Raw genomic sequence first — 14,369 nt, 5'->3', positions numbered from 1 at the left:
CGACAAGCATGGGTTGCTGAAGACAACTTCTAACCCAGATCATCATGGGTACAAGCACAAAATGAATGCAACTAACATTAATATCTTCAAAAAGGTTCAGTGCACCAATTTTCAGAAATGGATTTAAAACACTGCTGTAATGTCAAAGATGGAAATATTGTAAGCCAACCTGTAATGAAATTCAGTTTTCAATCTGTAAACAATAACCCTGTAAATCAGTAAAAGGGCCTTTGCTGTCACTAGCACTTCATGAGCTATCATGGAGCAGAATCGCAATCAAGAGATTTTGGAGGCATAATGTTTAGAAGTTGTGGCAGCTAGTGCTCATATTGCCTGGCGCCCTGATATAATCAAATGAAAATTAGAAGGAGAAACTACATGGAACTGAACCTATGCGTTCTTCATCAGCTACAGCTTTAATAATAATAAAAAAAATTTCTGCCTAGAATCCAACACCATGCTGCTCTCTGGCAGTACATTATTACCCTGACGGAATTGTACTTTCAAAGCCGCTTAAGCACTTCACGCGACCGTATAAGTCCATACATCTACATCTCAGGTACCCATTTTAAACAGCTGGGTGGACTGAGTGCAATGTGGATGAAGTGCCTTGCCCAGGTCACAAATTTTGCTGTCCCAACCGGGATTCGAACCCGGGCCTTTGGCGTGAGAGGCCAGCATGCTAACCACTACACCACTGTGCTCCACACCACTGTGCTTTGACATCAGTAAGCCATAGCATTATTAACCGATTGGTCTAGATGTTGGTCAGGGGCACTTACTGGAATGGGACAAATGTTTTGGTAAATACAGTACTAAAGATGATGACGAATCTCCTGTAAGACAGTTTGCTTATATTCAAGTGTGTGGATCCAGATTGATTAAGCAACAAAAGAAGTATAAATATAAGAAATTTACAACAAAAACTGCACCCAAATTCAAGCCACTGTGCCAAAGTTCATTGCCATGATACTACTGCTGAAATCACTCCTCCATTACAAGCACAAAATGACTGCAATCACCATTTACATGTTCAAAAAGGTTCAGTGCACCAATTTTCAGAAATGGATTTAAAACACTGCTGTAATATCAAAGATGGAAATATTGTAAGCCAACCTGTAATGAAATTTAGTTTTCAATCTGTAAACAATAACCCTGTATATCAGTAAAAGGGCCTTTGCTGTCACTAGCACTTCATGAGCTATCATGGAGCAGAATCGCTATCAAGAGATTTTGGAGGCATAATGTTTAGAAGTTGTGGCAGCTAGTGCTCATTTTGCCTGGTGCCCTGATATAATCAAATGAAAATTAGAAGGAGAAACTACATGGAACTGAACCTAGTTCAGCAGATACAGCTTTAATAATAATAATATTTTTTGCGCCTAGAATCCAACACCATATGCTGCTCTCTGGCAGTACATTATTACCCTGACGGAATTGTACTTTCAAAGCTGCTTAAGCACTTCGCGCGACCGTATAGGTCCATACATCTACTTCTCAGGTACCCATTTTAAACAGCTGGGTGGACTGAGTGCAATGTGGATGAAGTGCCTTGCCCAGGTCACAAATATTGCTGTCCCAACCAGGATTCGAACCTGGGCCTGTAGCGTGAGAGGCCAGCATGCTAACCACTACACCACTGTGCTCCACACCACTGTGCTTTGACATCAGTAAGCCATAGCATTATTAACCGATTGGTCTAGATGTTGGTCAGGGGCACTTACTGGAATGGGACAAATGTTTTGGTAAATACAGTACTAAAGATGATGACGAATCTCCTGTAAGACAGTTTGCTTATATTCAAGTGTGTGGATCCAGATTGATTAAGCAACAAAAGAAGTATAAATATAAGAAATTTACAACAAAAACTGCACCCAAATTCAAGCCACTGTGCCAAAGTTCATTGCCATGATACTACTGCTGAAATCACTCCTCCATTACAAGCACAAAATGACTGCAATCACCATTTACATGTTCAAAAAGGTTCAGTGCACCAATTTTCAGAAATGGATTTAAAACACTGCTGTAATATCAAAGATGGAAATATTGTAAGCCAACCTGTAATGAAATTTAGTTTTCAATCTGTAAACAATGACCCTGTAAATCAGTAAAAGGGCCTTTGCTGTCACTAGCACTTCATGAGCTATCATGGAGCAGAATCATAATCAAGAGATTTTGGATGCAGAATTGTTGCAATTCAAGATAATTTTGGAGCAACTTAAACTGCTATTAGTTTTGCTCATATTGCCTGGCGCCCTGATATAATCAAATGAAAATTTAAAGGAGAAACTATATGGAACTGAACCTATGCCTTGTTCAGCAGAGACGACTTTGTCATCAGAAAGCCATAGCATTAGTTTATACAAATTATTAACAGATTGATCCTAATGTTGGTCAGGGGCGCCTACTGGAATGGGGAATATATAGATCGTTATACAGTTGAAACAGGATTTTCATTGTCAAATACATGTGAAGATCAGGATTAGAATATTGATTTTCAGTAACCCATGCTTGTCATAAGAGGCGACTAATGGGATCGGGTGGTCAGGCTCGCTGACTTGGTTGACACATGTCACTGGATTGTCTGGTCCAGACTCAATTATTTACAGACCACCGCCATATGGCTGGAATATTGCTGAGTGTGGCGTAAAACTAAACTCACTTACTCAATCATTGTCAAAATGTCATTTATCTGAAAACAGTGGCTGAATTATTGCAAACTTAAGTTCCAAAACATATCTGACCATTGGATGTCCATTTTTGGCTTGTTTCATTATAAGCCACCATTATACATTGATATATTGGTCTTATGCTTGGCTGTTTATGTGCAATATCAGGCCAAGTAAATAATATTTCTGTGATATGTGTGTGTTACTCCCAGGTCCTCTGATGTGCCAGTAACGTTATGCAGGGTGTAGATGTCAGAACAGCCACAACACTCACATCATACACAGCCACGACTGGTCAAAGTCCACCCCACCCATCTCACTGTTAGCAACGGTTCCTTGGATTGTCTTGGACAACAGAAGACCTGAAATAATAACATTTAGCCATCAATAATCAGGAACAACATAACAGTGTAAAAATTGGGTAACACTTAACCCTACAGAATCAGCTGTATACAGAGATCTTAATTGACTCACCTGAATCAGCTGTATACAGAGATCTTAATTAACCCTACTGAATCAGCTGTATACAGAGATCTTAATTGACTCACCTGAATCAGCTGTAAACAGAGATCTTAATTAACCCTACTCAATCAGCTGTATACAGGGATCTTAATTGACTCACCTGAATCAGCTGTAAACAGAGATCTTAATTAACCCTACAGAATCAGCTGTATACAGATCTTAATTGACTCACCTTCAGCTGTATACCCTTAATTGACTCACCTGAATCAGCTGTAAACAGAGATCTTAATTAACCCTACAGAATCAGCTGTATACAGAGATCTTAATTGACTCACCTGAATCAGCTGTAAACAGAGATCTTAATTAACCCTACTCAATCAGCTGTATACAGGGATCTTAATTGACTCACCTGAATCAGCTGTAAACAGAGATCTTAATTAACCCTACAGAATCAGCTGTATACAGAGATCTTAATTGACTCACCTGAATCAGCTGTAAACAGAGATCTTAATTAACCCTACTCAATCAGCTGTATACAGGGATCTTAATTGACTCACCTGAATCAGCTGTATACAGAGATCTTAATTGACTCACCTGAATCAGCTGTATACAGAGATCTTAATTGACTCACCTGAATCAGCTGTATACAGAGATCTTAATTGACACACCTGAATCAGCTGTATACAGAGATCTTAATTGACTCACCTGAATCAGCTGTATACAGGGATGCTTTAGCCTCTGCAATGTCAAACTCTGGGTTGTCCTGGTTCTTGATGAAGCGGTTGAGCATGATGTTGACAATTTCCTGCATCCCAGTTTCATGGAGGTCCAGCATGAGTGTGGCATCCTTCAGGTAACTTTCCACGTCCAGAGATGCCCGGACCTCAGCGGAGAAGTCTTTCACAGGGACTGCCTATACAGTGAGAAGGTTACAGATGTGAAACTTTCCACAGGAATTGTCTATACAGTGAGAAGGTTAGAGAGTGAAACCTGATTTTTAGTTATGTGAAACCTTCACAGGGATGGTCTATACAGAGAGAAGGTTACAGATGTGAAACCTTCACAGGGATGGTCTATACAGAGAGAAGGTTACAGATGTGAAACCTTCACAGGGATTGTCTATACAGAGAGAAGGTTATAGATGTGAAACCTTCTCAGGGATTGTCTATACAGAGAGAAGGTTACAGATGTGAAACCTTCACAGAGGTGGAAGTGAATGTGTAAATGTCAGTGACACTGTGACTGTGTCAGTGTTAGGTCCCATGCCCTCAGGTGACACACAACCAACCACTTTACACCTTATGTTCACCTGATCCTATACAGAGAGAAGGTTATAGATGTGAAACCTGATCCACGGGGCTGCAGGGGATCCTCAATCAGATGACTTTCATTTACCGTATATGACCGTAGATAAGCCAAATTTTGAGCACCAAAAAAGGCAGTCTATAGAAGGGGTCAGGTTATCTATAGGTTACACTATTGTCAAACCTTTTTTCAGGTGGTAAGAAAATGACATTGTATCGCTTAGCGTGAATGAACAAGAGAAAATGACTTTGTCAGTGAATTTGCAGTTTGCAATTAAACCACTAGACAAGATTATTTACCTTTTCAGTTATAATTTGTTTTTGTTGGGCATTGTATTATAAGCAGGGATTAAGATTATCATGTGTAATTGTCTCATACGCAGTACCAGAAAGAACAATCAGCAATCATTCTTGAATCACATTTTGAGTAAAATCAATAAACTAGATTGCAAACATAAGTCCAGATATGCAAAGAACATGTTTTATTACAAGATTGTGTAACAATGGGATTTATTTGTGTAATCCAATATGAATTTGTTGACACGCTAGTTCTGATGACTGATCACAACGAGAAGATGAACAAAGGTTGGTGGTTCTAATTTTATGGGTAAAGTTAGAACCTCTGCTTATCTATGAGATCGGCTTATCTACAGTAATATATGGTAGTTTCTATAGCATGCATATATACATGTAGGGGTTGTGGGGATCAGCTGACTTTTCAAGCCATTAACGTAATCCTTAAAGTAACCTTGACCACAGAATAATTTGTATTATTATCTCATCTAAACAGAAATCTATTCACAACTTACCTCAAATTTAGTATGCAGTAAGCTGACATCTTCTCCATCTGAAACAGTCAGAGAAATCCATTATAACAAGTGCAGCATGTTGTCACCAGTCCTAATGCACAGTGCTTGTGTATGCCTCAAACTTGACAAGAGGTTCGAGTACTTCCAGAAACCTCTACAGCATCCTTAAAGAGCAGTTTTCCTGGAAATAATTATTACAAGAACTTACAGAACTTTTTCTCATCCATTTGGTTGCAGTTAAATTTTAACTCACTCACTCACTCTCTCCAAAAAGGGAAATCTTCCTCAATGATCAGTTTTACTACAATGACATACATTTGATAAGAAGATGATGATGTCCATTAGCTTCCACTGTAATCTCTGGCTGGATGTTACACATCATAATGCCCGCATCATCTATAGGTACAGTGTTGTACATATTGTTAGAGAGATCTGTCATCTCCAACAATGTTATACATGGGAATATACCACTGTCTTATTCCACAACACACTATACTGTCATATAATGTCCTGATTCACTGAGTCACCGGGACAACTGTTGCTTTCTTTGGAAGATATTCTGCAGCCGACATGCAAGTACTTGTATAAGCCACGGTTCTAATCACCAGACAGCTTAATGTAATCCTGAGCAGTAAACCCTTGCACCAGTCTGAGGCCAGTGTAGAATAATATGTTCAACTGTAAAATATCCACCATCACATGGTATAGAGAACTTGATAATTATGTTTTAGAGATTCATCAAACAGGGAATGTCACCTGTCATCTTCCATCACATATCAGATTTCATCTCACTTTCCATATTGTCTGTCAGGTTCATAATGTTTCAATATCGTTACTTCCAGTCCAGCATGTGACAGTGAGGATACAGTGGATCTCTAGCGCCATTGTCAAATTGTCATCACACTTGGCACTTGTTCACGAAGCATACACATTCTGCCCATGTATATCAGACATTGGTCATCATTGTTCTGTAACTTCACTGATAACTGAACAAGTTGCATGCCTTAACAGAATTTGTCAACTTTTCAAAGATCACAGAATCAAACTTGAAACCTGCAAGAATGATAAGAAACAGTGATCCTTTGGAGTCCTTGATGTGACAGCATACTGGCGGAAACCTGAGCCCTGCCCAGTAATAGAGAAGACTTACGTCACCTCTGATTGATGACCAGGAGAAGTGGTAACCAAGAAGTGCTGCTGGAGCTGTCAGGTTTCAATGAGAGTTTGGGTGACAGTGGGTGCTCCACAGTAACATAGTCTTCATTAATCTCAAACTGGTATAACTGAGCACTAGGTTCTCGTTCATCCCATCTCCCGGTGAGAGAAAACACCCGACTGAGCGGTCCGCAGTTCTACCTGCACTCCAGCCAAGTAGGCTGGCAGTTTGACTTGGCATTTGTCTTACACTGACATTTGCTAAATGTCAGCACAATGTGAGTCAGGTATATGATACAAGGCCCTTGGATGAAGGAACATTATGTCTACATGTCTGCCCAGCCTACACTGAGAAGGAAATGGTCTCAAAGGTCCACCCAAACCCCCGAGTAAGGTCACATGGTCTGTCACAAGGAAAAATTAATCAGCTTTAGCAATGGGCATTAGCCAGAAGCCAAATCCACATGCAAGTGGAAAGTTATCCATGGTTTGATGAACTTATATACCTGGGGTAGTGTATACTGTATTCAACCTAGTAGGGCTTGTCCCCTAGCAACCATGTACTTCCTGTATCTATACTTGACTGCCGATGGTACATGAGCAAGTGTTTCTGAATGTATCCCAAAGCAGTGTTGATATTATACAACAATGATGATGCCAAGGAGGAGGACAATAGCTAGATATGCTAGATATGCCATAATGTCGCGTTATTACCCTGGTCCAGAGATCAGTGTGCACTCAGCTCCCTTTGGAGTATGCGGCCTCTGAGGCATGAGAAGGCTCACATTATATTCTCCTCCTGCCTGGTACCCATTCACTGCTTGGTGAACAGAAGCATGTCTGGAACAAAGCCACTAACCTAATGAGACACCACACATACATATCCTACTGACATAGGCCAGCAGACCAGAGGCTGTGTCTAGGGATATACCTCCATACACTGATACTGTACCACAGGCTGTGTTGTCAACAGGTGTCCTGTGGTACAGTGTGGATGACACACCTCTATACACTGATACTGTACCACAGGCTGTGTTGTCAACAGGTGTCCTGTGGTACAGTGTGGATGACACACCTCCATACACTGATACTGTATCACAGGCTGTGGTGTCAACAGGTGCCCTGTGGTACAGTGTGGATGACACACCTCCATACACTGATACTGTACCACAGGCTGTGGTGTCAACAGGTGTCCTGTGGTACAGTGTAATGCCAATATAATAATCTTAGATTTTTAGGAATATGAATGTTTTTAGGTAAACACCATGAGATCAGTCACCTTTGTGTGCTGGCTATTAGGTGCCTGACTCTGAGGGTGTGGGTTCGGAGCCCGGATGGGACTCAACCCAACAAAAGTACTAGAATCTGTACTTTACTAAAAAAATATAATCCCAAATATAACATATGTTACGTTTGGCCACTTTCTAAAAGGCATTGTGCATTCAAAGTTTATAATTATCAGTAAAATTGACAATATCACCACTCATTTTACCCAGATGTATTGAGATGGATCTAAGCTGCATGTTTTACAACACAACACACTATTTACCTGTGACAGTTTAAAACTTAGCACACTGCTGACCATTTTTTTGTTACATTTATATGGCTCTTAAATGTCAGGTCAAAGGTAGTGTTATGGCATTTATACAACAGCAACCTACATAAACTAAACCTAAACCAGAGACAAACAGTAGTTATATGTATTTGCTGTCAATTTAGATTGTGTAGGTATAAACATTTTGGTTGATCTGACCAATTTATTTTGGGTGACAAATGTAGTGCAGGTCACAGTATGGTCCATCTGTTGTCTTCCTATTGACCTGCAACATCTGCCAGACCCAGAAGGAAATAGCAGTCATAACCATCATGCTATAAGCCCCATATACAACAGTGCCCAGGTCAGAGGACGGCTTATGTTGTGTGCTGATTTCATTATTACAACCACTGTGACAGACTTGATTGTAACTCTTGACAGAGAGCTGAAGGAAATACATGTAGAGAATTTGATACTTCTCTATTTGATTTAAATTTGTAATGTGTGAATAACATTTTTCACAATAAATAATTTATACACAGAAAGTGATATATGCAATAGGAAGAGGTAATTGGTGAAAACTGAGAAATAATAACACCGAGATAAAAATATTAAAGTAGAAAAATATAGGGAATAAAGATAAACACAGTGTAAGTATAAATACAGACAAATAGCTGACCTGCACACTATCCACATGTTTTGTACTTACACAAATTGTATGGACCACTTTCAAGTAATTTATCCATCTGTAATCCTTGAATTAGTTTTTTCAGCCCAACACTTTTTAAGTGCTCCCTGGTATGTTTAGAGCAAGATGTTTCCCTTCCTCGTTTATTTAAGAATCAATGGCCATCGCTGCCTGACACGGGGTGAGGTAGGTTGGGGATGCCTCACAAACGTGTGTCACATCCGTGTGGCCAGTGGAGTGGACGTGGGTCTCCGGGGAAAACAGCCTGTGTTTGAGGCTCTTATAAGTGCTCCACGCTTTCACAGGCCTCTCTTGTAAATATCTTATCACGTGTACACAGTTATATGTCGACGTCATCACAAGTTGACAGGCAATGCCTCATTGATCTGAGCTCACTCAGAAGTAAGCTATGATCTTATGGATTTAGGATCAGTTCACTGAGAGTATGTTGAAGGGGTTTCAGTCGTAGTTCATTTTCAGCTATTTAATTCACAATACATGTCATTCGGTTGTGGAACAGATGTATTTGCTACAAAGTTCATCTAAGAAAATATAAAATAAGGTTATTATTATTAATTTACTTGCCTAAATTTTAAGTCACTTTTTACAGAATACATATCATCAATATGATTGTGTTAAATACCCTTGTACAGCAATGGAACCACAAGACTTTGTATGGTATTGCTGTATGTGTTTGCGATCGTCTCACCTAAAGGTACGGTTCTCTAGATAGTACCTGTTAATGTGTCAGTTGCTCTTGTGACTTCCATCACCTACTGTGTATGTTGTAAGTATACCTAGCAACAAACTAAAAAAGCAAACCCATAAAGCAAATAAGTTTAATTGATTAGATTAAGAGCTCCTGACACTTTTCTTTGTTGTTTAAGTTTTCACTTAGTGATAAGAAATATTTAGACTGTCAAGTCTATTCACTTTTTATCTAATACAAACTGTTTGAAGTATGTATAACGGGATCCTAAATACATTTTCCTTCCTGGTTTACTGACGACCATCCGCAACACTTGGTGAGCTCACAGATTTACCCTGTATCTATAACAAGAATAACAATGTGTCCTTTTTAAACTTTCTCAATAGGCAGACTCCCTTGCTGGTGAGTGATGTTGGTGATGTCAACCAAGAAAGTCACCAACAGAGAGTGATGTCAACCAAGAAAGTCACCAACAGAGTGATGTCAACCAAGAAAGTCACCAACAGAGAGTGATGTCAACCAAGAAAGTCACCAACAGAGAGTGATGTCAACCAAGAAAGTCACCAACAGAGAGTGATGTCAACCAAGAAAGTCACCAACAGAGTGATGTGAAACCAAGAAAGTCACCAACAGAGAGTGATGTCATCCAAGAAAGTCACCAACAGAGTGATGTGAAACCAAGAAAGTCACCAACAGAGAGTGATGTCATCCAAGAAAGTCACCAACAGAGTGATGTCAACCAAGAAAGTCACCAACAGAGAGTGATGTCAACCAAGAAAGTCACCAACAGAATGATGTCAAACCAAGAAAGTCACCAACAGAGAGTGATGTCATCCAAGAAAGTCACCAACAGAGTGATGTCAACCAAGAAAGTCACCAACAGAGTGATGTCAACCAAGAAAGTCACCAACAGAGTGATGTCAACTAAGAAAGTCACCAACAGAGTGATCTAAACCAAGAAAGTCACCAATAGAGTGAAGTCAACCAAGAAAGTCACCAATAGAGAGTGATGTCAACCAAGAAAGTCAACTAGAGAGTGGTGTCCATAGTTTGACCAGTATTACAGTTCTATAACCATCAGGTGACGTATCACTCCAGAAGCCAAGAAACACACCGGCCTCATAAAGTCCAGGTCCAACAATAATCCCACATCAATCAGATTATGAGAAACACTTCAGTTACTCTTAATGATGGAACTCCTCCAATAGTGAAACACAGTGGCATGAACAGGTCTGTAACAGCTGTATAACGTTTGATGGGTCTGATAACACGTGTTATATGGGATTTACAAGCACCTGCCTTCAACCTCCACCATCTCTTTAAATAAAGATGTGTCAAGTAGAGAAAATACAGTCCTCGTTACCGATATCCAGGATATTTATCTTTATTTATCTTAGAAAGGAGACACAATACCCTGGAGGTGAGGGGAGGACTAAATTATAGACATGAAGCTATTCAAAATTACATTATCTTATGTCAGTAAATATATAGAAAGGAGGTTGGCACATGACTGATTATCACAAGGAGCTCTCGCCAACTGATGAGGCTCATTCAGGGAAGGTAATTGTATTTGGGTCTTTTTTCTGATCCTCCATGAGACAAACACAGAGAGGGAACAAAGGCCTCTAAACGAGACTGGGGGACAGTGGTTCAGACAAAGGAAGCATGTGTATGCCAGACATCACCATTCCATACCTGATTACCTCAGAGAGGAAGGGGCATCACGTGGACTCCGCTAACTGACATAAGATTCAATGCAGCCACTGGACAACATATTATCATGCATTCCTCAGTGACATCGATGGGGACAGCAAGATCAGGTTGCTAAGTAATTGTCTGGCAAGAACGTAGTTGGGAAGGAAAAAGCATTAGTTTCTAGGATTGCAAGAAGATCTTTAAGAACTAAAGATTAGACAGGGCTTGTGCTGTAGGAGCACAGATCTTCATTGATTTACTTCACAGTGACCCTTGCTTGTCCAGACGCATTTGTCTGCATCTCCTACAGTCTGACAAAACTGATTTTCCTAAAATGTCAAGTTCATATTAAAATACAGTCAAGTCTTGTTAATTTGACATCTTTCATTGCACAGTTAATTGTCAGATTAACAAGAATATCGGATCATCAAATTCTGAGTACAGATCACGTTCATGGTCAAAAACAGGACAATCACTATTCATGTTAAGTGTGTGTGTAAATAAAACTAAAACGATAATTAATTCAGAGTTCAGGTACTTTATTAGCCACCAAAAAATGCACAACAATGTAACCAGTCTCATTTTTAACATTGCATATATATTGAAGCAATAAAACCATCTAAAACTTACTCACATATGCCAGTCAATACACACTTCCATCACTATAGGCTACATATTTTCCAAACAACTAATCACTTTAATCAAAAAGGTCTCTGATGATCTTTTGGCATTTAGCTTTGCTTGTAATGTTTCTGAGTGTTTGTTGCATCTTTGCAATGGCATCGAGGTCAGCAACGCTGAACACATCCAAATGTTCTACACCATTACAGTGTAATTACGACAGTCGGTTGTTAATTGATCCTGTCGGAGTCGGAATGTGGGACTGTCGGATTAACTAGACTAAATTATGTTGATTCAATGTGTTACTGACAAAAACGTGGGATAAAGCCAATTGTCAGATAAACGGAAGTCGGATTAACAGGACTGTACTGTGTGTGACGAATTGGGGACGTATATTGGTGGTTATATAACCGCAAATTTAACATTATATCTGCGACGTGTATAGGGGATAACTGTACTGTGTTTGACGAATTGGGGACGTATACTGGTGGTTATATAACCGCAAATTTAACATTATATCGGTGACGTGTATAGGGGATAACTATACTGTGTTTGACGAATTGGGGACGTATATTGGTGGTTATATAACCACAAATTTAACATTATATCGGCGACGTGTATAGGGGATAACTGTACTGTGTGTGACGAATTGGGGACGTATATTGGTGGTTATATAACCGCAAATTTAACATTATATCGGCGACGTGTATAGGGGATAACTGTACTGTGTTTGGCGAATTGGGGACGTATACCGGTGGTTATATAACCCATAAATTTAACATTATATCGGCGATGTGTATAGGGGATAACTGTACTGTGTTTGACGAATTGGGGACGTATACTGGTGGTTATATAACCGCAAATTTAACATTATATCGGCGACGTGTATAGGGGATAACTGTACTGTGTTTGACGAATTGGGGAAGTATACTGGTGGTTATATAACCTCAAAATTAACATTATATCGGCGATGTGTATAGGGGATAACTACTGTGTTTGACGAATTGGGACGTATACTGGTGGTTATATAACCGCAGATTTAACATTATATCGGCGACGTGTATAGGGGATAACTGTACTGTGTGTGACGAATTGGGGACGTATATTGGTGGTTATATAACCACAAATTTAACATTATATCGGCGACGTGTATAGGGGATAACTGTACTGTGTGTGACGAATTGGGGACGTATATTGGTGGTTATATAACCGCAAATTTAACATTATATCGGCGACGTGTATAGGGGATAACTGTACTGTGTTTGGCGAATTGGGGACGTATACCGGTGGTTATATAACCGCAAATTTAACATTATATCGGCGATGTGTATAGGGGATAACTGTACTGTGTTTGACGAATTGGGGACGTATACTGGTGGTTATATAACCGCAAATTTAACATTATATCGGCGACGTGTATAGGGGATAACTGTACTGTGTTTGACGAATTGGGGAAGTATACTGGTGGTTATATAACCGCAAATTTAACATTATATCAGCGATGTGTATAGGGGATAACTACTGTGTTTGACGAATTGGGACGTATACTGGTGGTTATATAACCGCAGATTTAACATTATATCGGCGACGTGTATAGGGGATAACTGTACTGTGTTTGATGAATTGGGGACGTATACCGGTGGTCAGCCCTGCGTACCCCATTTTAATTCAACTCTTTTTACGCTGTTTTTTCGTGAAAGAAATTCATTATTTAAACCAGGTCAAAGGATAATCATATCACTCCTTGAAATTATGCCATCGCCAGAAAAAGTAGTTCACTTTTCAAACTTCAAAACGTTTATTATGTGCACACTTACTAAATCTGACAATGATGAATAAATAATAGTGTTATAGCTAAAATGGACAGAATTATCATGAAACCGCCCTCTAGTTATCAGAAATGAGCGGGCCGCTGCAAATGACAATGGCCCGCTGATTCCTCAATGACGGGCCATTATCAGGTGTGTTGTCAAATAACGCTCCATAATGACATCATAAATCTTGTTACATGATCTATTAGTGTTGGGTCAACAGCACGTTGCGGTTGTTTGAAGTAAATTTACAATTAAATTTATGATACTGTTTTGTCTTTTTGAACACAAATTCCATCCATGTTAGCGGAATAGGGGAGTTAACATACCTAGGGCTTCTGCAAATGATAATGCCCTGAAAAACAGCGTTACCTCAGTAGTGTAGGGATACATTCAAAGGTTTTGGTGAATCGGTTTTCAAATTGCAACCGTATATGCTGATTATACGGTCGGAAATTTATAGCATTGACCAATCAGAACTCGTGTTACATACTAAGTTGAATTAGAATTATACACATAACTGATTGTCCCTATCAAACCAGAGTAGTATATGTGAACAAAAGTAAGTCTTTTTGACACAAGATCATATTCATGGGACATTTCATTGAGTGGCATTTTAGAAGTTGTAAAGCCAACTTGATTGATAACCGTGTTAGTACCTATACCGAAACATTGAATTCATTGCAATAAAGAAGTTGACTCTCCATAGAACTTGGTTTTCCTTCATAGGAGATGTTAATTAAAACCTGACAATCATGTGGCAAAATGTATTCTTGGGTCACAAATTCATCATACTTATATTTTCATTTTATGCTTTAAAAATCTGCCTTTTCCACTAATTTTTGTCAAATTTGCCTTTGGAAAACTTGCAACTGCAAGACAAATGGCTTGAGTAAAGCTATTTGAACATGT

At 39.3% G+C, this 14,369-nt stretch overlaps 1 protein-coding gene and 4 non-coding genes across 7 annotated transcripts in view; 3 read left to right on the top strand and 2 right to left on the bottom strand.

Annotated features, from left to right (window-relative positions):
• The window catches only part of LOC124270357 (solute carrier family 4 member 11-like), a 55,959-nt gene that overhangs the window by 15,659 nt on the left and 25,931 nt on the right, over window positions 1–14,369 (bottom strand). For 2 of the 3 annotated variants that reach the window (XM_046705398.1, XM_046705405.1), the window contains exons 3-5: window positions 5,245–5,282; window positions 3,837–4,044; window positions 2,944–3,031 (exon numbers count right to left, since the gene is read on the bottom strand). In XM_046705398.1, coding sequence (XP_046561354.1) covers window positions 2,944–3,031; window positions 3,837–4,044; window positions 5,245–5,282 — 334 coding nt within the window. Of the gene's footprint in view, window positions 1–2,943; window positions 3,032–3,836; window positions 4,045–5,244; window positions 5,283–8,642; window positions 8,886–14,369 lie in introns of those variants that run through there. The other variant, XM_046705413.1, reaches the window with a different exon arrangement.
• Window positions 220–344, top strand: LOC124270709. The gene has a single exon (XR_006896865.1). It is a non-coding gene; the product is annotated as a U11 spliceosomal RNA (small nuclear RNA).
• Window positions 629–704, bottom strand: Trnae-cuc. Its single transcript has one exon. It is a non-coding gene; the product is annotated as a tRNA-Glu (tRNA).
• LOC124270715 lies at window positions 1,167–1,291 on the top strand. The gene has a single exon (XR_006896866.1). It is a non-coding gene; the product is annotated as a U11 spliceosomal RNA (small nuclear RNA).
• Window positions 2,109–2,252, top strand: LOC124270726. Its single transcript, XR_006896868.1, has one exon. It is a non-coding gene; the product is annotated as a U11 spliceosomal RNA (small nuclear RNA).

This window comes from Haliotis rubra, unplaced genomic scaffold, assembly GCF_003918875.1.
Source record: "Haliotis rubra isolate DU_JTF1 unplaced genomic scaffold, ASM391887v1 Scf102, whole genome shotgun sequence".
NCBI classification, from domain to species: Eukaryota; Metazoa; Mollusca; class Gastropoda; order Lepetellida; family Haliotidae; genus Haliotis; species Haliotis rubra.
Note: the sequence above shows the minus strand (reverse complement) of the source record. Positions and strands in the feature narration are given on the sequence as shown.